The sequence below is a fragment of the Microtus pennsylvanicus genome, chromosome 20 (genome assembly GCF_037038515.1).
Source record: "Microtus pennsylvanicus isolate mMicPen1 chromosome 20, mMicPen1.hap1, whole genome shotgun sequence".
Taxonomy (NCBI): Eukaryota; Metazoa; Chordata; class Mammalia; order Rodentia; family Cricetidae; genus Microtus; species Microtus pennsylvanicus.
This window is the reverse complement of record NC_134598.1, coordinates 29,368,773-29,392,740: the sequence shown is the minus strand read 5'-3', so window position 1 is coordinate 29,392,740 and position 23,968 is coordinate 29,368,773. Positions and strand designations below refer to the sequence as shown.

Sequence of the window (23,968 nt, the reverse complement as noted above, 5' to 3'; positions counted from 1 at the left end):
CAGACATCACTGACCCCTGACTTGTGTGGTCACCTTTCAATGCCCTTCTTTGGTAAAGATGACCTAACAGTCTGAATTCACTTCCCCAATAGTCACTTCCAGGTCAGGCTGAAAACTCTTACGTGCTGTTGGCCAATCAGACCTCAGAATGAGAAACAGACCTCTGACAACACAGCCCATTACTAATGTCTTCCTTCCATGTCAGCTTCAGAGGGGGAGCCTCTCAAAGGTCTGTTTCCTCAGCCTCCTCTCTGCTTTAGGAGCCAGGAGGGAGCAGGAGTTCATACTCAAAAGGTTCACAGTTGAAAGGGGCCATTGGTAATAAACAGAAGGCACCAGGCTGGGATAGCTGAGTGGTAGAACGCTTGCTTAGCATGCCCAAAGCCCGGAGTTCAATTCCCTAGCACCACAGAAAGAGGAAAAGGATTATGTCGTTTTGGTAAGGGGAAACTTCAACTTGTCTGATTCGCTTGTCTTCAGGCTGCCCTGGCCAGATTGTTTGCATTTTGGGAGGAGAGCCTAGTGGTACTCCTTCTTTCCCTGGTCCTCTGGGTCTGGGGAGAATACCTTTCCCTGTTGATAGAGACACCTAGGCGCATGCGCTCTCCTCAGCTGCTCCAGTTTTCTTGTTAGGGCTTGAACGAGCGAGCACGGCTTTATTACCTCAGCGACTCTCCTAGCTCCCATTAGGCCATGCTCCAAAAGGCACTTTGGAAAGTTCTAGTCTGCCAAAGAGTTCTTTAGGAAATTGAGGGGTAAACCAAATAAATTCAAAGCAACGAGAACAGTTAAATTTCAAAGCCAGTCTTACTCTTTTAATGACGTGCAGTCGGTGAAGTTGAATCTTTCTGATAAGTTCCAAGATGGGAAGGAGAAGGTTGCGTTGACAACAAAGACATCTGGAGGAAAGGAAGGAAAAGGAATCATTCACGGTGGGTTGCCACCATAGTCAGCATAGCTGGAAATGCAAAATAAGAAAGAAATATTCTCGCCTTCTCAACACAGAGGGCTCGGGTGTGCCAGCTGTTCGCCAACATTTGAGTCGGTATGTGGCTCCTTCCCCGTGGGCCATTCATGCCAGGCAGTCACAGTGCACAGCACAAGCCTCCAAACAGACTGAGCCCGATTCTAGCTCCAAGGCACCCACAGATAATCACCAGGAAAAGCCATTTTACAGCCCATTTACATCCCATGCTCTCGCTGGGATCACTACCTCAGCTTGTAATTGGCCAAGGCGTGAGAATAAAACAAGTCACCGAGCAAGAAGTGCCTAGAATATGAATGCCAGCATGTTGGAAAAGAAAACCCTGCACCTTCAGAAAGAGCCATGCCCCGTAAGCATTTACCTAACAAACCCTAAGGGTGGCACCCTGGGGTGAGACACCGTCATCTCCTTGGAGGCAGTTGTTGTCAAATGAAGGTGTCTTGTTTCTTGTTGCTGTTGGCTTTTGAAAACCTTATCCGTTGGTTGGAAAACTCCAAAAGAATGAGGGTAAAACCTATGCGAAGTCAGCAGTAGAGAAATGCTGCTTTCAGTGTCTCCTTAAACCTCCCTGCTGGATCTGAGGCATTGATACTCAAACCCAGCCATTGATCAGAACCACAAGAACTTTAGGGCTATAGCAATACCAGGGCTATACTCCAAGGCACCATGACTCAGCAGAGCTGAGTTGGGTTGGGTTTCAGAACCTGTATATGGTAATACCCTTCCCGACATGATGAACACATAGTCCATTGCTTGAGTACAGGATCCATAGCAACACCCTTCAAGTCCTCTTATGTCCAATGGAGGAATTAATATCTTCTTCCTTATAAGAATTCATGGACCACTGGGCTTATTAAATGGAAGTCTTGACATTGTGACCTGATTTTGTGGATATCCCTAAGTTCCTTCCTGAAGCTTTATTATCGCACCATTCCCAAATGCTGTGGGTCAATGGTCTTTTATCCTGTCACTTGTATTATTTTTAATAAAACGCTGATTGGCCAGTAGCCAGGCAGGAAGTAGAGGTGGGGTGACGAGAACAGGAGAATTCTGGGAAGAGGAAAGCTCGGTCTGCAGTCATCACCCAGACGCAGAGGAAGCAAGATTAGAACGCCTCGCTGATGAAAGGTGCCAAGTCACGTGGCTAACACAGACAAGAATTATGAGTTAAGATGTAAGAATTAATTAATAAGAAGCCTGAGCTAATAGCCCATCCAGTTTATGATTAATGTAGAGCTCTGTGTATTTCTTTGGGACTGAACGACTGACTGTGGGACCTGGTGGGAGAGAAACCTCTGTTAACACCCAAAGTCTAAGGATTCTTTATGGAGATGCTGCTCTCCATCACGAAGACTCACTCCGATGGCTAGAATTCCATACCACATTCTGCTCACGTCAAGTGGGGCTTACGTGAAATGATAATCTTTTGTTCTCAAGACAAGGAGGTCTGGAGGGATGACATGACCTCTTGGCTGGAGCACCTGAACAGACACTTGATGCATGTTATGGAAACGAACACATGGCCATTTAGCACCGAGGGACTCCCAGGGAAAATACATTTCCATAGAATTGACAAGTGCCCAGGGAGGACGCCTGCAGAAGGCAAACTTAACAGAGCACCAACCGTGCACAGTATATTGGAAATTTCACAGGGAAATGAATATTCACGATGTCTCCTTTGGAAGCACTTACAGTTCTCCTAGAAGACGTAAAATAGCCAAGGTGAAGAAGACACAGAAATCAAGGGAACACCGTGGGAGTTGTTTGAGCTCTGTGTAGCATTTGGGTGCAAGATAGGGGTGCCTGTGAAGAACCAGAGAATGACTGGGAAGGCCAGATCAGACCGAGGAGGTTGTCTGGGAGGAACAGGACCTTTCCCCAATGTTTCAGAGTATATGGGAAACAGGACTTGATAGTAGAGGTAAGGCCGTGAAGTTCAATATGATGACTCATATATATAATTAATTCTAGCACTCAGGAGGCTGAGTTGGGAGAATTTGCTACATTGTGAGATCATCTCAACACACACACACACACACACACACACACACACACACACACACAGCCCATGAACTAAGTTTTGTCAATGACTTTAGACAGCTGAGCATGAAATGCAGACAACTGAACTTGTTCCATTCAGCCGAGGGTAGGGAAGGGAGAGCAGCTGTTGGAGGTCATAGTGCCACCGGTTAACTTTATAAGGTAGTCTCAGACACTTTAAAGTCACATTTTATAGGTGAGCAAGATTTGCATCTTTAATGGTCCAGTTTAACCAGAAGTGCATTTAAAAAGCTGTCCAGTGGTGACAAGGCAGAAAATTGATGTGCTTTTTAAGCATTCAGACCCAATGGCTACAAAGGACTATGTTTAGCTCATGTCTCTGGCTTTATACATCAAATTCCTTCTTGAGGGGTAAAGGGTAAGTTGAATACTGTGGTCTCAGTGTTTGGTATGCCCTCTAATTTTTTATTTTGGAGTTTAATAATCAATTTGATAATATTGCAAAGTGGAGCCTTTTGGGGTAGTTAATCATGACAGCTTCATCCTCATGAATGGGATTGGTGTCCTGATAAGAAAGGGTTGGAGCATCCTCTCTGAAGCTGTGTGTGAGCTTTCACTATGCACTGAATCTTCTGGCACTCTTGCCTGGGGATCCCCGAGCCTCTGGAGCTAAGCAGTGAGTTCCATTTGCTTGTACATCACCCAATATTCACTCTATTGCCCACAACAACTCACCTGGCTCCAGCATGATCACACCATACATTCCCGGAGACCTACACCATCACTTTAACTCTTTCGAGTCTTTTCCATCTTAACAGACTCTTTTGAGCATCCTGGACATTCCTGGATCTCTTCATACCCATCTGTCTCTAACTCCAGCCCTCAATCTCTCTTATCTGGACCACTGTGATGACTTTTCTACTAGTTGCTCCTTGGGAACTAAGTATTTTGGTCCCTCATTTCCATCCCCCCTCCTCCATGCATTGCCATCCATCTGTCCATCCACTACTAAAACTTCGGGCCAAACCCAGTTCTCAGCACAGCAGAGAACTTCTCAAAGCGTTTTTAAAGACCCTGCCCCACGGGGCTTGCTTCTATTCCAGTGGGAGGGATTGACGACCCACAATTGTGTCTTTCTGCTAATGAACCTGACTACGCGACTTGCAGCTCAACCGCTCAGCATTCCCTAATCGCTCCCAGGACAGAGCCCGGGGCTCACATAGCTTTCTATGGTCCTTCATCTCCCCTACCGTCCAGTTACCCCTGCCCCGACCCCACCCGCTCGCCTTACTCATATAGATCCTTTCGCGGTTTTTTGAATCAAAGCCTTTTCTCCCACCCTTCATTCTTCTAAGATTGATAATGCTTACCCCGGACAGAGATCCTTGCCCACCCCATGTGCCTTCAGGGCTACGGGCTCCCAGCATCCATATATCGCATTATATCCCTACATTTATACACTACATTGCATGCCAACATTTATACACTACAGTTTAACCCTGACAGGTTATAAGGATTCTGAGCAAGGGTTACCTTAATGTGTTTTCATCTCCATACTCCTGGGGCCTCGCACAACACTTAGTACACAGGCACTCTTACTTCCTTATGAATGAATAAATGAATGATTGAATGAATGTATTGAACTTATGTTTTCTCAGCCCACCCAAGGCACTTCCTGCTCCTCTGAACTCTGAATTATTTCAGCTACCTGGATAGAATCAGCCTAGTGGTGTCCGGCTTTTCTAGACTCTCCTAGCCAATGTATTTTGCTCTCCCCAAGCCATATCTGAGAGTGGGGTGCTGGGGTCCACACAGGACATGGAACAGTAGTGAAGACCCAGGTGGGAACCAGAGGGAGAGGAAGAGCGAAGACAGGGTAGCTATGCCGATCCCCAGGAACTGAACACAGGAGGTGCTCTTGCTTCTTGACTTTGTAACAATGCCCAGAGGCGTCCACCTACTGTAGCTGGGTCTGCTCGGGATGTTGCAGGCACAGGTCCGGTTCATCTGGCTTCTCCCCTGGCAGAGCAGCTTGCCTGTGTCCGCGTTCTTCACCACGCACTCCGAGTGTCTTGCAGAAACGCTTCCCACAATGGTCACTGTGGTCTGTGCAGGAGGGGGGGGGAAACACGTATCATGTGGTTGGTTTATATCCCTGATATCCCCCCTAGAGACTTATGGGAAGTCACTCTTAGACCTGTGTGGTGGTTTCAGTGAAAATGGCCCCATAGGCTCCCAGAGACTGGCACTATTAGGAGGTGTGGCCTTGTTGGAGAAGGTGTGGCTATGTTGAAGGAAGTGCATCACTAGGGGGTGAGCTTTAAGGTCTCAGCCTGTGGATCAAGATGGAGAACTCTCAGCTCCTTCTCAGCACCGTGTCTGCCTGCCCGCTGCAGGCCTCCCTCCTTCCATGATAATGTAAGCTAGTCCCCACTTAAATGTTTTCCTTTAGAAGAGTTGCCACGGCCATGGCGTCTCTTCCCAGCAATAACCCCCCAGCTAAGACAGCCTAGAAGGGAGGGCTTCTCCAGGGAGCTGGTGTATTGAGAGAGATATTTCACTGGCTATTTGACTTGTTCTCGTATGAATTGAATATTCTGAGTCTTTGACCACATTTTTGCTCTGTGTGTTTTTCTTATCAGTTTTAAGAGCTCTCTACATGGTGCAGATACTAATCCTTATCTGTCCTATTCCTGACACATACTTTCTCATAATCTACTGTCTGTTTTCATTTTTGTTTGTATAAGCTCTTGCCCTTATACAACATCTCTTTATGTAATCAAGTAGAGGAGTTCTTGTTTTGACTATAAAATGCCTCGGCCACTCCAGCTCACAGACAAGGATTAAATTGTTCCACCATCTTTACTGTTTTATTTATTTTTTTTAAAACTTACATCTTTAGCCCATCTGGAATTTATCTGTGTGTATATATAGTATGAGATAAAAATCCAATTTTATTTTTATGCAGATGGCTAATTAGCTACATCATAACCATTTATTAAACAACAAAGCCTCTCCTTTTCCCACTGAGCCAGGACTATAACTTGAGGAAACTTTTTAGATTTATTTATTTTAGATGTCTGAATGTATTGCCTGTACATGTGTGTATGTGCCTGTATGTACCCAGTACCTATGGAGGCAAGAGGGCAGTATCCCCTGGAACTGCAGTTACACATGGCTGTGATCTGCCCAGTGTGTGCTGGCAACCAAACCAGGATCACCTGCAAGAGCAACAAGTGCTCTTAGCTGCTGAGCCGTCTCTCCGGCGGCCCTTAAGATATCCTTTTTGTAATATATGATACAGCATGTTTGGAATTGATTTCCTAAAGTGTACAGTTTGAAAATCTATTGATCTATATTGATCTATTTCTACCCCAGTGTCACCAAGTTTTTACTACTTTAAATATCTGGTAAGGCAAATATCTCCTTATTTATCTTTATTTTCATAGGAATTCCTAGACATGATTCATCCTTTGGAGATTAGCAATTTCCTTATCCAAACGATGCTAAGGTGACTGTGGATCTAACTGGAATAGCAAATGTGTACATACATTTTACAAGCATGTATCTCTACATCACTAAACATTCCCGCCCAAACACAGGATTTTATTTTCATCTGCACGGCTGCAGGCTGTGGTTTATTTAACAGGGTGTTTCTTGATCTTCCGAGGTTAAGATACCCGTGTTACCTCTTTATTACTTCCTATGAATGCTATCAGATAATAGCCCAATCTGCTTTTAAAATTAGCAATGGTTTTACTGTGTGGTTAAATAAATGAAGAGATATACAGGAAGAGGGTTTTGTGAGCGCCTGCGTTCTGTGCAAAGGTGTAGTGTGTTTGTAGGAGCAACAACAACAACAAGAGCCTTGAAATTCCTAGGCGCTAAACCAAATTTCTCCAAATGGTATGTCTAAAGAAACAAGGCAGCTATCTCTCCCACTGAGAAAGGAAATTAAAGGAATTAAATGCTAGAAGATGCACTGATGTCGGGCATAGGAGGGAACCTGGTAGGAAGATGGGTTGGGAGTGGAAGAAGAGGAGACCCTGCCACCTGTGATGGAGAACGAGGACCCGGAACACCCAGGAAGTCTCTTCCAGGCTGAGTTACCTGGCCTGAAGTCTATGCATCTCTAGCAGACATTTCCTACCTATCTCTCAGGCTGTAGGTTGAACCCAAGGCCTTCCTTGTATATGCTAGGCGAACCCTTTGCCACTAATGTACATTACCAACAAAGCGGGCTGCCATCTGTGATCCCCCTGCCACAGCCTCTGAGTAGCTGGAGTAACAGGTATGTACCACCACAGGAAGGAACTCCAAACTGTTCTTGCTAGCTCATCTTCACAGGGGACTGAACTCTCAGTCATGCCGATTCCTTTACCCCACGATTCTCTCTACCTCACACACGCTGGTGCCTAACTATGGATTTCTTATGTATGTGCAGATAATACTTGATCAGTTCAACAAGAGTATCAAAGAATGGGTATCTAAATCCTGTTTTCATCAGCTCTTTAATTATTCCCCATTTCCTTCCAGTTCTCGCAAGCATAATTTTTACATAACTGCAACCATTCTGCTTATTTATTCTATAAATAAGCAAGCTCCTAACACGGCCAAATGCTGTACAAGGCACACACACACACAAAAAAAAAAAACTAGCAAGCTAAACAGCTACAGTCCTCGTCTCTCTAGAGTTTATCCTAACAGACAGACAGACAGACATCCCACTAGACTCACACTGAATGTCACATGGCATCCACAGACCCTTAAGAGATGACAGAAGCCCGGGCTATGGTAGCACAGTGAAATAGAAATAGATTCAGGAAGCATTCTGGAGACACGATGATCAGGATGGGAAGGAAAGGCATCAATGGGAGGATTCTGGGGAGGAAATGGACGGATGAAGGCCCCAGAGGTACTCCATGCTGAGGTGGGACTTGCTGAGGGAATGGAGGGCTGGGAGATCAAGATTTCACGTTTGAGTTTATCTCAAGTTCAAGATGAGATATCACGTTGGCCCTGAAGGTCAGAGGATCAATGTGGGCTAGACACAAATGAGACATAAGCCCAAATTAACTCTTCCTCCCCTAGTTGTCTTGGCCATGGTATTTTACGACAGGAACAGAAAAGCAGCTCGGAGAGCTTCATCAACCCAATATGAGCATCCTTGCTAAATTCATGGCTCTTTCCTAAAAACAGCCGAACCAAGAGGGAAGGATGCTACAATGGTCAGGTGGGATGCCAGGGACAGTGGCAATGTCAATCAGATGGCCATCAACACCGGGCAGAACAACTCGCTGTTCTACAACACTTCATCATGCGATACATCATACGAGTATCTATTTTACTTAACTTTTCTCATTATAATGCCAAACCAGATTTCTAACACTATCAATGCCACTGCCAGAGCGGCTTACGCTTCGGGTTTTCTTCTTTCAGGTTGCTCCCTCAGATTCCATGCCTGGAATTAGTGATTTAAGCGAACTGAGTATATTTATTACTTTGGAAATGTACTGCCAAATTGCTTTCCGAAAAGGTTGTGCTAATTGGCATCAGCAACACTGGGTGTTAGCATAACTTATTATCGCTTTAATTTGTATTTATTTCATAACTAGCGAGGTTGAACATATTTCCATATTCATAGCTACTTTCCTGAATCTGCTCTGAGAACATATGCTTTTGACCACTTGCTTTTTGGTATCTTAATGGTTTTCTTTTTTTCTCCCTAGCTTTATTATCTTATCTTGAGGGATTTTGGCTATGGCAAGCTCTTTGCAGAAGTATACACGTTAATTAAATCTTTCCCTCTTTTATCATTATGTATATATTTATTTATTTATTGCTAGTGTTGAGGTTCAAGCCAGGGGCTTACACATGTTAGTCAACCCCTCTACTGCTGAACAATACCTCCAGTCTAAGGTTGTTTTTCAAGTAAACCGATTGTATGAATATTTTTCCTTTGTCATTACATACATCAGTGCTAAGAAAATAATCATACCTTGAAATTATGTGAGGCTTCCATTTTATGTGGTATTTTTATGTAAATTACTTAATTATATTAGATTTTCTTTATATTTTTTCAAGATCTTTTTTAACTGACATGTATACATGTGAGAATAAGTATGTGCCGTGTGTGTGTGTGTGTGTGTGTGTGCGCGCGTGGAGACTAGAAGAGGATGTCAGATGTCAGATCCCCTGGAACTGGAATCGCAGGTGGTGAGCCACTCAATAGAGGTGTTGAGTTTCGGTCCTCCGGAAGAGCGGCAAGCGCTCTTAACTGCTGAGCCATCTCATCAGCCTGAATTATACCATTATATTTAACATGAGTTATGAAATAAATGTTTCCATAGTTAAGTTATTGCTTTTTAATAAAATTCTCCTATTTCTCTTTATTTTATCACATCTGATCTTTAAAATGCTTATATTCATCTCTGGGTTCTATTCTACAGGTCTGCATCACTATTTTAAACTCAGAACAGACTGAGAATTGCCGTTGACATCCATCCAACAGTGTAGCTGCGCTGTGCAAACACACAATGTATTTGTGCAATAATGTATGTTTACAATCAAGTGACAGGTCTCATGCCTAAATTAACTTTTAAAAATATATATACTTTAGATATTCTAAATCAGCTCATATTATTCCAGATAATCCATACTCATTTCAAAATGTAGAAAAATAAGCAGTAGAAGTAACTTTTCCTAACAAACATGAGATGATTATAGATACACATATATGTCTTCCCTACCGTCACAGGTACCTTCTACATGTTTATATATACATAAGTTTTACTTGAAAAGATTTTACTATGACAAATTATAAGTAGGTTCAATAGACCACTGCTATGCTTCCTAATGTGTAAAAACCCAAACCTGTCCTGTAGCTCCTGTGTTATTACAGGACCGGTTCAGGTTTTTACAAGTGGAGGCCCCACTGGGATTGGGAACTAGACGTTCTCTGAGGGACACCCTCCGGAAGACTGGCCTGCAGGAAAGTTGTAAAGAGGAGGTGGGAGGGTGAATATCAGGCCTCAAAGTTTTTTTTAAAGAGACAGAGTATGGAATGTGTACAGATGTATGTTGTGATGATTGTGTTGTCTTTTGTGTTCTGGATTGGAGAAAGACATTTGATTCTGGGAACTGTTAAGATGGTATTTTGACTTTAAAGTACAGGCCTAAGGATTTGATGCTTTGGAAAAGAAATTCTGCTTTTGCTTCCACAGAGGATGAGAACCTGGGGATTCATTCCAGATGAATGTGGTTTGATTCACCGAGACCCCCTGAAATGTTGCTGTGAATACCCCCAAGAATGCAGCACCCCTGCTCAGCAGGAAGTAGTTTAAGAGAGAAAAGCTATGCCCAAATTCTCTAAAAGATTGTTTAAGTGGAGTCCCTTCTGCAGTTCCGGAGCAGCAAACCTGCTTCCCAGAGTTCTGCTCTGCTCCCTGCACCATTTTGGACCCAGAGAGTGAGTGTGGCTCGGGCCGAAAGGCGGCTGGAACAGAGCTTTGTGAGTTGGTTGCCCGGCCAGGGGGATGCTACGGTGGTGCCAGGAGCTATGGCGGGGATTGGCACTCTTGTATCAAGAGTGACCCATGTCTCCATCTCTGTCTCTCTCTGTGTGTCTCTGTCTCTGTGTTTGTCTGTGTTTTTAAGTCTCAGCTTAGTTCCTGGCTCACGCAACTAGTCCTATAGTGACACGGGAGCTACAGGACTGTTTCAGGTTTTTACACTAATTACTATCAGGAAAAATTGCCCAAGACAAACTGTTGCAAACAAACAAACAAACAAATCCTATCTTTGGTAGTTTCTCTAACAAGTATCTCTTAATAAAAGTGACTTTTAAACACAGGGAATACACATTGCCTCTGAAGTGTGTCCCTGAATATTTCTATTACTTTTATAAGTGGAATTTTTTCTTATTTTGGTGTTTTGAGACAGGGTTTCTCTGTTGCTTTGGAGCCTGTCTTGTAGACAAGGCTGACCTCGAACTCACAGAGATCTGCCTGCCTCTGTCTCCCAAGTGCTGGGATTAAAAGGTGTGCACCACCGCCACCCATCTGGAAACTTTCCCTTATAGAATAGAGGTTGAAAGTTTGTTTACCTGACACACAGTATGATTGTTGGTATTTGAGTATTAATTCAACATAGGTAATTAGATTCATTCATTTACACAATTTTTTGATATTTTTAAGTTCAGGGGACGCTATGGATCAGAGCAAGCCCTTTCAGACTAGGACCCTGCTTCATGCTAAGTGTGTGCTCTCCTACCCAGTGACAGCCTGGACTCCCAGAACAGTTTTTAAAATGTATATATTTAGAATATATGCAATAATTAAGAATTAGCAAACAGTGACATTTTTCTGTATTTCATTTCGAATTATTTATAATACTTGCTTCTAGTGTGATTGGACAAGAAACACTGTTGACAGAATGAATGCTGGGAGGGTTTCTTTGTGGAAGGGTCTCTCTAACATCTCTCCTTAGGTCGCTTTGTGGACAGTGACTTCATTCCTCTGTCATAATTTTCTTGGTGAACAATTTTCAGTCAACACCGAATCCCTTTATACCTGTTTATTGCATTGCTCTTATTTATGGGACCGTGTCTACCTGATGACGTAGATGCGGATTCTAGTTGCCTTCCTTCTCCATTAACGCTAGTCATTCCACTGGGAAAGCCATGCCCACAACCGTATGCGAAGGCTTCGTACTGCTCTCCATGTTTGTCACGGCTAATCTTAGTTGCCAACTTGACTGCGCGTGGACTCAACTCAAACCCAAGCAGTGGGGCACACCGGTGAGGATTTTCTTGATTGAATTCAAGGTCAGAAGACCCGCATTAGTGCTGAGCCACACCTTCTGGTGGCCCGTATCAAGGGGGATAGGAGAAGGAAGCTTCTACTTTTTCCCTGCTTGTTCTTACTCTTTCTAGCAAGTTCATCCATCCTGTTGCTGAGGCATTCCCTTGCTGTTATTAGAGACTGGTTCTTTGGGATTCCAAAGTAGACGAAAGAACAGCTGCTCTCTAGAATTTCCCTGGGACTCCAGCACTAGATTGTCCCAATCTAGTCTGGAGACATTCAGTCTCGTACTGAACAACTGCCAGATTGCTGGCCTTTTGGTTGGGAGATATCCAATTTTGAACAACTCAAGACCACTGCCTGTAAGCCGTTCTAATAAATCACATTTTAATACCTATATGTATATATACGTATATATTCATTATGCGCACACGATCCCCCCTCTTGTTCTGTCCCACCTTCCCTCTCTCTAAATAATGCTTCTTTAGAGAATTCTAACACAATGCTCACATAATCACCTGGAGACACATGTGCACAAACAGGAAATTTCTGTTCAATAGCCTCTTGCTCTTTTCGCTAAACAGAAACCTCAGAGAAATCCCTCCTAGACGAACAGGAACTACTCTAATTAATTCTTTTAATTATGTATTCCTCAGTGAAGATGAAGATATCCTATTTGCTAGCTGTTTTGTCTAAAAAAAAATAATGCTTCTTCTGATGAACAAAGGTTCTGTAATTTATGGGCTTTTCCTCCCCCTACCCCCACCCCCATACCTGCCAAGGCACTAGAATGTTACCGGGAATATGATGGGCAGGGAGCAAATGATCTTTGATCTTAGCTGATAGATTGATTTGGGGACAACCACAGACTGTCATCTCTTTAGGTAAGGGTCAGGTATCGCTGAATCAATGGCACAAGCTCTCAGGGAAGTCAGAGATGGCCGGCCATGAACTAAGAAATACTTTGAAATAACATGATCAAGAGGATTCGGATTTGGGAGTGTAGCTCAGTAGTAAAGCAGAGAGCGAGTGGAAAGGACAGAGACAGGGAGAGAGGGGGAGAGAGAGGGGAAAAGATGGTTGAGTACTTAGCCATATGCCTAAAAGAATCAATCCAGGGCCAAGGAGGATAGCTCAGTGGTAGAACGCTTGCCTTGGCACGCATAAGATCTGGGTCTCTCACTGATACTGCCTGGCTGGGGGAGGGTGGGGTGCGGTTGAGTCCAGGGATCATTTTAAAGACTAGCTGAAGTGAGATTACCCAATGATTGGGCGGTAAGATGGCTCAGCAGGTAAAGGCACTCGAGGTCACGTCTGAGAACGTGAGTTGGACCACATGTGAAGAGGGGACCCAACTCCACTAGCGCGCTTACCACATCCATGCTGTGGCATGCATAACACACATGAAATATTAACTAAATTCTCCTCTCTAACTTGTAGACAGTGATGTCATGACTGTGTGGGAGGACTCTGCTCTGACCCGTGGTGAGCCACAGTGGGGACTCCGGGCGGGGAACGAACGAACCAGTGGTTGCTCGTCTGCAAGCCTTCTGACTTGGTTTTGTTTGAGACTGTCTCACTGTGGAGTCCTAGCTGGCCCGAAACTTACTGTGGAAGCCACGCTGCTCTCAAACTCACAGAAATCCTCCTGCCTCCGCCTCCCAAGAGATTACAGGTGTGATCCACTGCTCCCTTAGTGGGTCTAAGCATGTTTTTGAAGTGTTCCAGATGGCATATTAGTGGTGATAGTTAGTTATAGCACCCCTCGGTCGGTAAGCTAATTTTGTAAGGAGCACTTACAAACCACTTTTTCATACGACACAAAAAGTCACCCATAAGGGTTCTTTTAATGATAAGGGAAAAATACCTTGCATAATCCTAACCCTTATCAGAGTCCTGAGAACATCAAAACATCTTAATACTTTCTGCCTACTATGTCGCACCAAAGTCAGCTGGTTTTTCCAGACCAACCAGCGAAGGATCTGGCTATTCCTGGGTATGGATGGCTGACCTCCATTTATCCTAAATCTGACCCCCTAGAACGAACTGGCAGGAACGTGTCTGGAGTTTTGGCTATCAGCCTCCATCCAGAAGACGGTGAAAGTGACAACAGCAAGTGACTGTCAGCCCATGCGTTCTGAGGGGTCACGGCCGGAAAGTTGGGTTCTTTTATTATTTACCACTCATTAAACGCTCTGGCTTCCCTTTATTAAATGTTAAATCATCTTAAGTGGCGTGGTTCTTGCGATTTGAAATGGCAAAGTGAGAAGAGAAAGTGGCCCATTTCCTTGTTAATGTGGCATTCAAACGAAACACAGAGCGTGCAGCAGACAGGTTAACTGGCTGCCGACGGGGACACTGTACAATCACTCATAACACAAGAGCCGTGATTAGGGAGAAAATGTCTCCTTACAGGAGGTAGTGTGCACGGAATTCTGCTCCCCTCGGGGCAGGGTAGGCATGTGTAACAGGGAGAGCTCAGCTCCAGTATGTTCCTCGTGTCCCTTCTCTCATGCCAGGTCAAGAGCTCTCCAAGGGACCTGTCCACTTTGTCCGTCCTCCTGCGTTACTTCATGCCTACGGACAGTTAATTTGCAGGCTGAACACAGTGACGTCAAGACTGCCTGATCAAAACCAAGTCCAACGGTGAGCCATGCTGCGGGAATCTGCTTGACCACAAGTCTGAGCTTACTTTTCGCTATTTTGAAAATCAAGGTGTATCCAAAAAATGCATCTTTAACTGCTGAAGGTCATCTTTACCTAGCAAGATGGCAAACTCCATGGGGTGTGGGCCTTGACTAGGTTATCACTGTGCCCTTGGCACCTTGCAGATGGATGGTATCTGGAAGGCCCTGCCGTTCACCAATAGAATGAATGGACTTCTCTCACTAGGCCTATTTCATTGTTAAACAATCTTCTATATACCCAGAAGGAAGCTGTGCGATATATCATGAAGAACAAATAAAAACATTTCTCTTTACCCTCTCTCTGAGGTTTCGAATGATCTGAATTTTAGGGCATTTTTTAGGTCCAGATGAAATATCCAGCCAGTTTTCAAAGCTCCCCGCATGTGTGCAGTCTCCTCGAAAAGTGCACCTAAAAAAAAAAACAAAAACAAAGCAAAAATCAACAATAGATAAGTTGGGAGCTGTACACATGCCCATTGACTACAACTGTCTCATGATCTGCTTCAGGACGAAACACTTTGTACAGTGGGCTGTTGATTTTGAATGCTAATAGGGAAATGATAAGAATATCATGAAAAGCAACGAAGACATAGCTGTGTGTGTGTGTGTGTGTGTGGTGTGGTTTCATCAGGTCTAGGAGCAGAGGACAAATGTTGACAACATGTTGAACTTAGACCCTTAAGCTATCTTTCAAGATGACACCGTCCAATACATCTATCCTTCTCGGGGTTTCAGAGACAAAGAGTTCCTGTGCAGAAATTCCTCCTAAAAACAGTCCAGAAAAGCTTTATATTTTGTATACATTTTAAGTTTGCAACGCATCGCTAGAATACCAACCTAGTGAGTGATTCATTTTGTGTTAAAAAAAATAATAATAAAGCTACTGTTTGGTGCCTTCCAACATGATGATTAAATGAAAATATTTCAAGGGCAGAGTCTGCCCAAGAATATAATAAGACATTCCTTAACCATCTGCTCCAGAACATTTATTTAGACAGATACCAAATTATATCAAAAGATACGAGAAAAACATTTTGCAAGGCCACTTTCCCAGGTCAGCTAGCTCAGAGGAGGCCCCAAATAAATCTTAGATTGTGGCCAGGGCCACATACTCTGAGAAATAGATGCTTTCAAGCTGCGAGCACTGGCTTCCCTGGAGTGCCGGCCACTCTAGGTCACATTCACTTACCAGACGGGTCACCAACCCATCAGAGAGAATGAAGACCAAGAACCACACTGTCTTCAAATGGCACGGCACCATGTAGACCCTCCATGAGGAACATGGAGTAGCTTGAAGGATCACACCCCCCTCCAGGCAAAGGGTAAAATGAAGGTAAGGGCGCATGAAGAACCCTGAGTCTTAAAAGAAACTAAAGACCCATGATTCATGAGATCCCCACACATCTAAACCGTGACAGCAATCACTTGGGGCGGGGGAGCAGTGCCGTTATGAATGGGCCCAAACAATACATCTGACTTCAAAAGATTTTTATTTCTTCTTCCTCTCCTTTCTCTTTTTAATTCTTAACAATTTAGGCCTCGTGGCCTCTCTTTGATTCTGTGCTCATTTGAATATGCCAAATATAGAACAGGAAGTTTGGTGAGTTTCACTAACCACCATCGTCAAGTACTCTTAGCTTGTCGTCCACCAAGAAACTGGGCTCCCCAGGAGCCTATCTGTATCCCAGCTCCCCCCACGTCTGTGTCAGTCCTCTGACTTCAGAACCAAAGGGGTTTTCATTAGCGATTCTCCGAGGCCATAAATCTACCTGACCCAAGATGGCTCACTCGTCCGTCACGGACGTTAAGTTCAAATTAAACCTCTCTCAATGTCAGAAGGAGTTTGCTAGCTCTGCGGCTCTGGAGCTCAGAGAATACCAAGACTGGGGGATCCCTATTTGTATCTGAAAAGGATCATGCCTGACAAAAACCCCCTGCCTCTTCTGGACCCTCTGGTTTGTTATCAGGGCACTTCCTCTGCCTGGAAGGGAGGAAGGGGAGAAAAATTAAGCCAACTCTACAGAGACTGGAGTACAAATATTTTTTGCAGGCTCTTAATGCTGACTGGAAGTCAAGGCCTAAGGCTGCCAAAAAAACAAGTGTAAAATATTTCATACAAATAGTGCTACGATTTGCCAATTTGCGGGCAGAAAAAACCAGCCATGCCGCAGTGCTATCGCTCCCTTCCCTGAACTATAGCATCTCTCGTCGGAGGCACACATTTTGATATTTGATCATATGTTGCCTTGAATTACAACTTAACTGTCTCATATGTCCATGCCATTTCTCCCCCAGACAGCACTAAGCCCTTTGAAGGAAGAGAGTATCTTGATGTTTCTTTAGCAAATCCCCGAGCGTCTGCTAGCATGAGAAGCAAATACTAGGGTTTCGATAAATAGTTTTGAATGAACGGATGAAATACGAAATCTCTATAGGTCTCTTCTGCAGCGTTTTCTTTTTTCTTCCTAGAGCTGCAATTTATGTTTGATTCCTCTTCCTGGCAAAGAGACTGTTTTTCATATAAACCAAAAGTTTAGAGCGAGAGATCAAATTAGGAGTCACGGTTAGTTTATTTTTTGAAAAAGAAAGTGAGACAACCTATATATAACGGGCTGTTCGTTTTCCACTCCTCATGAAACAAAACCTGACCATGTTGCACGTCTAAACATAAATTCTTTGTTTATGTAAGAAAGGCATCTCTGAAATTCTTTAACTCTCATTCTTTGCCCTTCACCGGTTTAAAAAAAAAATAAAATGAAAAAAACATATAAAGTAAGCCACAAGACTGAGAATGTGTGACCAGATGGTCAGCCAACAGCAGTATCTTATTACTTCTCAAATATTACAGATTGTAGAATCTTCCCGACAGCACGATACCCACACATTCTCATTGCTCAAGGAGGGGGAGCAGAGCTTAACGCTCCCGCTTTTTAGTAAACAAAACCAGGGGCTTCGAGATGATTCCTTTGGAAAATTATTCTCATTCTTGTAGCTCAAGCAAGGAAATGGCCAAATGAATGAATCCTCAATCCACTGCCCGAATGACATGAAACCATCATTGTTAGGCATGACGTATGAGGTGGTTCAGTCCCTAGTGGCCACTCTCACCTCTCCCAATGGGCAGATTCTCCCTCCAACCCTGACAGGGTGGCCTCAAGATCACAGTGCAGGAGACCAATGATGTCTCCAAACATCAGATCCTTCTTCCTCCATCTCCCATGGGCTAGAATTTCAAGCAAGCAATCTACTAGCGACATCCTACATCTCTTCACTTGCTCCACTTCCGTTTTGCTAGGCCATGGATAGGCGGGGAATTGGAGTCAACTTAGCTTGAGTGTGTCCTGGAGAAAATGTCAGGGTGTGTATGTACTTTTTACTGATGCTATCCTATGTGCTATTCCCTCTTTTGGGGATCTGCCTTCATCCTCTTCCACAGAACACTGAGACCTATATACTTATAAAGAGATTTATTTCTTAAGAAGCTGGGATATCCAAGACTGAAAGCCTGACTCTGGCAAGGAGCTTCTGGCTATGTCGTTCCATGGAAGAAGGTAGCAGGTTAAGAGACTCTAAGAAGAGACACTGAGTTCACCATCTCTAGCCTTTCATTTCATAACGGCTGTAAGCATCCATGGGCGTTGAGTGCTTTTTGGCCTAAATGCTTCCCACTAATCTCCACCCCAACCCCTCAACAATGCTGCACTAGGGTTTCAGTTTCTAATATGCTTTCGAGAAGGACACATTCAAGCCACAACATGCCACATCTGGCCCTAAAACTTCACATCCTTCTCACGTGAAAACTACATTCAATCTCAAGAGATCGCAAAGACTTAACTGGCCCAATACCAAATCAAAATCAAGACGCTCACCTAACATAATGATGGGTGAGACCCTAGGCATGATACATCTTGAGATAAATTCCTCTCCAGCTGTGACATGTGAAAATTAAATATGATAGCTGAGTCCAAAATACAATGATGAGACAGGTGGGCAGATATTCTCATTCTATAAGAAGAACTAAGCACAAAGAGACACATACCTGGTTCCATGTAAGTCTACAACCCAACAATGTGGAGAACGTTAAATCTCCAGGCTCCAAAATAATCTTCAAGCACACGTATCACATCCTGGCACAGGGTTACCAAACACTCAGGCTGCTATGCCTCTAAGGTTAGGATTGGTTTAGTCCACTTAACAGCTCTCATAATCTAGGTCTTATACCTGTAGCTCAAGGGACTTAGTGGTGGTATAATTCTGAGGTCTCAGAAACTGCCCCGTTCCTATTCCTTGACTTTCTAGGCATTGCTATAGATGATACTTTCTAGGCATGATGTGGGATTTCCCTCTGTGTGCTGTGATTATCATTAATAAATAAAGAAACTGCTTTGGACCTATAACAGGACAAAACTTACTTAGGCAGGGAAAACTAAACTGAATGCTGGGAGAAAGAAGGGCAGAGCCAGAGAGAAGCCATGTAGCCTTGCCAGAGAGAGACAAAACTTTAGCCGGTAAGTCATAGTCATGTGGTGATACACAGATTACTAGAAATGGGTTAAACCAATATGTAAGAGTTAGTCAATAAGAAGCTAGAGCTAATGGGCCAAGCAGTGATTTAATTAATACAGTTTCTGTGTGATTATTTCAGGGCTAAGCAGCTGGGAACCAACAAGCAGCCTCTTACTACATAGGCACTTTCTCTTTGGCCCTGTAGGAGGTTTCTGCATAGGTTCCCAGGCTGTGATGTTTAGATGGAAGCCATCATAGCCTCCCAGCTCACCAACTCTGCACAGCTATAAAACTAGTAGCAAGTAGATGCTATGATGGTCTACCACATGCACCCTCCAGAATGTCAGTCTAAGCTGTATCTAGGCCTGCTTGAGCCACAGCGGGGGTGGCCAAGGTGCACTGAGCCAGAAAACAAGGAACAGAGTCCCCAAGTGGCCTGGCAAGTGAACGCTGAGGACCTTAGGGCACCTCTCTGGAAGCTGCATCCTGAAGGACCCAACCTACTTTGAAGGAATGTATCTGAGGTCAATCCTCCACTATCTTGAGGAACTGGAACCTGGTTGCCTTTCTTCTATGGTAATTTCTAGTAAATAGTCCATGGCCACACCCCTAATTTCATCTCCTAAAAACATCTCTTCATTCTTTATCTGGGCAGCTGATAATTTTCCAAAACCTTCTCCCTCTCCCCATTTAATTACAAACTCTGGATTTCAATCACATTTATTCTTTCACATCTTGCTATATCCAATAAAAAGTAATCACATAGCTCCTTCAATATTTAGCTTAGTAATCCTTCCACCAGAGACCTAAGTCCCTCTTCCACAAAGTCCCAGGACACGGGCGTAGTTCCACCAATCTCCTCGCAACTGGTTAGCAAGGACAGTGGGGGTGGTTTGAATGAGAACGGTCCCACATACGCTCCTGTCCTTGGACACTTGATCCCTAGTTTGTGGCAGGGTTTGGAGAGGTTATTTAGGAGGCAGAGCCTTGTTGGAGGAAGTCTCTCACGAGGGGCATGATCTGAGGGTTTACAGCCTCTCCCGCTTCCCATGTACATATGACATGTGATCACCCGACTTCCCACTCCTGACACCCCATCATGATGGCACCAGCCAGGATGGACTCAATCCCCCTGGAACCGTAAGCTAAAATAAATTCTTTCTGTCTTAAGCTGCTTTTGGTCACGGTGTGTTAGCACAGTGACGGAAAGGAAACAGATACAGGTGGCCTCTATTCCCATTTCAGAATCCTTGTTCCTCACCACCACCCCAGACTCATCAGAAGGCCTCCACCATTCGTAGTTCTACACATAGCTTGATCATGACTGTGTATGTAATCTCTAAGAAGTACCAGGTTTTCTCCCCACTGCTGATCTTTACACCCTGGGTTCAGGTCAAGCACCCACATCGGGTGGCTCACATCTGTCCATAACTCTAGTATCTGGGCGCCCAACTCCTTTTCTGGCACCAGGCACGCCCATGGTGTACACACACACACTAATATATGCTTAAAATGAAAACAAATGTTTAAGAAAGGAATTACCCTTCACATTGCAGTGAGGTCTTCCCCATGCCGCTACCCCAGATTCTCCCAGATTCTTCCCAGGCCCACATATCAGCTATTGATTATATCATCAACCTGGCTTTTCGGGACCAATGATGGTCTAAGTCCATTCTGTGTTCTTATAACAGGACACTGCAGACTGGGTTATTATTGTGAAGAACAAATTATTTTTTTTCCTTACAGTTCTAGAAGTCCAAAGTTGTAGGGTTCAGACCTGGAAAAGACATTTTTGATGCATCTCCCTATGGTGGAAGGGTAAGAAAAAGACAAGAGCAAGAGACAGAACTCATAGACTTGAGGTTAATCTATTCCTGACTACAAAGCTCTCATGACATAAACACCTCCCTAAAGGCCCCACCCCCGACATGCCCTACCCCAACAAGCTTCACCCCAACAGAATCCCCCCTCTTCCAGCAGGCCCCTCTCCCAACAGCCCCTCTCCCAACCACTCCCTTTCTCAACAGGCCTCACCCCAACTAGCCTCACCTCCAACAGAACCCACCCCAATAGGCCCAACCTCCCAACTCCGCGTACAACACACCTTTTGCCAGGATAGGATCAATCTGAAAGCCGGAAGATCTCGATTGCTATCTGTGATGGCTGACTTTAATGGCAACTTGTCACAGATTAGGATCATCCGTGTCAACAGCCTCACCAGAGAGCATATTCTGATTGCCTTGACTGATCTGGGAAGGACCACCCTAAATGAGGGGGGCACCTCCCGGCAGCAACCCAGATTATAAAGGACGTTTTGCTCTCTTGGCCTTCCCGCTTGCCTCTTCATTAGTTCACCTGTTGCTGGTGCTGATTCCTGCACTGACATCAGAACCAGCCTTTCCGGACCACTGTTGCTTGCTGGGGAATAGCAGTTCTCTATGAATCTTCCAAGTTTCGGGCACCAGAGAGAGACTGCAGAAGTACCCAGCCTTGGAGACTAGGTAACTACCGGGTACTCAGCCTCCTCACTGAGGGACAGCCATGGTGGGATTACTCTAACTGTTGAGGCACCCAGCTTCAAGGACCAAGCAACTACCAGGTTCTCAGACAGGAGACAGCAGTCACTATTTTCAGTGAAGCTAATTTAATGTATACACACATACACACACACAATACACACATACACACATACATACATACATACATGTTCATTTATGCTTTGTTCCTCTAGAAACCCGACTAACATACTGTTTTATTTCATTTTTTTTCTATTCCTAATTATATCTTATGCCTACATGATAAAGTCAGTAAGTAGGCAGAAATCTACTTGAAAATTAGAAAACAAAGCTGTCCAAATGAGAAGAAAAGAAGTTAATTTCTCAAAAAAAAGCTTTTCTTAGGTGAAAAACTCTTTATGTGGTAACAATTAGTGCATGCAACTATTTAAGAAGCCTGTTCTCAGTTTACTATAAATGTGTTATAGAGCTCAATTTGCTCAAAATAATAATAGACTTTAATACCGCCATTTGAATATATAAGAAAATGGACCACCTCCTCCATCTGTAACCCAGAAAACATGTTCCAAATCTACACAGTCCCTAAGAGGTAAACAGGGAGCTTCAGATACTGCTCAGCTTGCTGTTTGAAGTTCCAAAAGCACTCTGATACATTGAGTTTGCTTCCGAAGTAAACAGAAATCTGTGTAGTCCCTAAGACCCCTGATAAGCTACCCCACGCAAGCATGGAGGCAACTGGTGCTGGGCACTGTTCTAAAGTTCACAGCCAGCTCTCACAACTATATCCTCCTATGCCAGTGGTTCTCAACCTTCCAGATGCTGCAACCCTCTAATACAGTTCCTCGTGCTGTGGTGACCGCCCCCCCAACCACAAAACAACTTTTGTTGCTACTTCATAACTGTAATTTTGCTACTGTTAGGAATTTTAATGTAAACATCTGTGTTTTCCAATGGTCTTAGGCGACCCCTGTGAAAGGGTCATTTGACCTCCAAAGGGGTCAAACCTACAAGTTGAGAACCACTGTTCTTTAGGAACAAAATAAGTTCAAAGGCACACAGGCTCACTCACCGTTATGTGGCTGTCAAGTGGCAGAAATCTGACCTTATAACTACATGCTTGCCCACCTAGCTGGACAGCTTCCTAGAACTTTAGCCACCATTTTCTAAAGGGCACAGGATAAGGCCTCTCGGGGTGCCTCCTTGTTTCCTGGGCCTCAACAGTCTTTATAAAGCGTAGCTAGACTCAGGCAAGACAGGGAAGTGAGTCTCAGGTGCCAGAAAACATAGAGGGTGAGGCCATCTTTAGCATGAAAAGCATGGTGAGGTTTCAGGTGAGAAACACTTAACAGGGAGATTCTAAAAGGCCTTGGATTTCTATCATCATGGCATCCAGTTCTGCTAAAGATTAAAATCCCTGGTGGACTTATCCCCACAAGCCTATTGTGCTCCAAAAATTGCTTGCAAACCATCTGTTTATAATATAAAATATATTTCCCCCATAGAAATAATATTATAAGCAGTGATTAGCTTTCCAGGTTAGGCCACAAAACCTATTTACCCATAATGTAGCCTTGATATTATATATCTGCAATAAAAGAATAGCAGAAAACAAGGAGACTGTAGCCATTTGAATTATATAGCGGTTTTTCTTCTTCTTTATTTATTTGTGTTTCTGCTCAGTTGGTAGTCTGGGAATGGTGCCCAACTGGATTGACTTTTAAATTTATTATTATTGTATTGTATTTGTATAGCATTTCTATTTTTTAAAATGGGCATGGCTTAAACTATCCATTGTTTTCATGCTAACACAAAGGACAGGAAGACCCACTTCTGAAACCTGAAGTTTCCAGGTAGGTGAAGCGCCCCTGGGCTGGGCTGGGCTGGGCTGGGGGAGGGGGCAAACCTTGAGAATCTGACTCTATTAGGCTAGAATCGCTCAGTAAAAAAAATTTACCACTTACTCAACCTTGAAATAGAAACTCTGAGCACAGAAATGTAGCTCCTACTTCCTGCCGCTAGAATTGCATCAGCATCCTCCAATCTAATTCTTCACCAAGAGCAGGCCGTCCCCGAAGGAATCTGATAACTAAATATCAGGTAATTGGCTCGAATGTGGGGTGAGTGTGACCTGTGCCAAAGATCCTACACACTGATAAAATATCAGGAAACTTTTAACAAGCCAACGATCCAGCTTCTCTCCTCTCCCACAGGCACCTGCATCTTCAAGGAGGGATGTTTCTTCCAAGAGCATCCCAAGGTCCTCGGCTACGTGATTTGCAACAGAGGTCTCCGTCTTTAGGAAAGGTACAGGGCACAAAAGAGGGACCAGGTGGTCTCTAGAGTCGGGTGACATTCATTACAGTTGCCAGTCCACGAGATGAAGGAGTCAGACTCCATTAAATGAAGGAGAATAGGAAGTCACGGTGACAAACGAAATTCTGAATCAAAGGCTCCCAGAACCAGGAAGGGGGA

General features: G+C 44.0%; 1 protein-coding gene across 2 annotated transcripts in view; it reads right to left on the bottom strand.

The window, feature by feature from the left end:
• Plxnc1 (plexin C1) overlaps positions 1 to 23,968 on the bottom strand; it is a 148,993-nt gene that overhangs the window by 69,924 nt on the left and 55,101 nt on the right. For both annotated transcript variants that reach the window (XM_075954505.1, XM_075954506.1), the window contains exons 5-7: positions 14,769 to 14,883; positions 4,948 to 5,092; positions 812 to 899 (exon numbers count right to left, since the gene is read on the bottom strand). In XM_075954505.1, the coding sequence (XP_075810620.1) occupies positions 812 to 899; positions 4,948 to 5,092; positions 14,769 to 14,883 (348 nt within the window). The remainder of the gene's footprint in view (positions 1 to 811; positions 900 to 4,947; positions 5,093 to 14,768; positions 14,884 to 23,968) is intronic.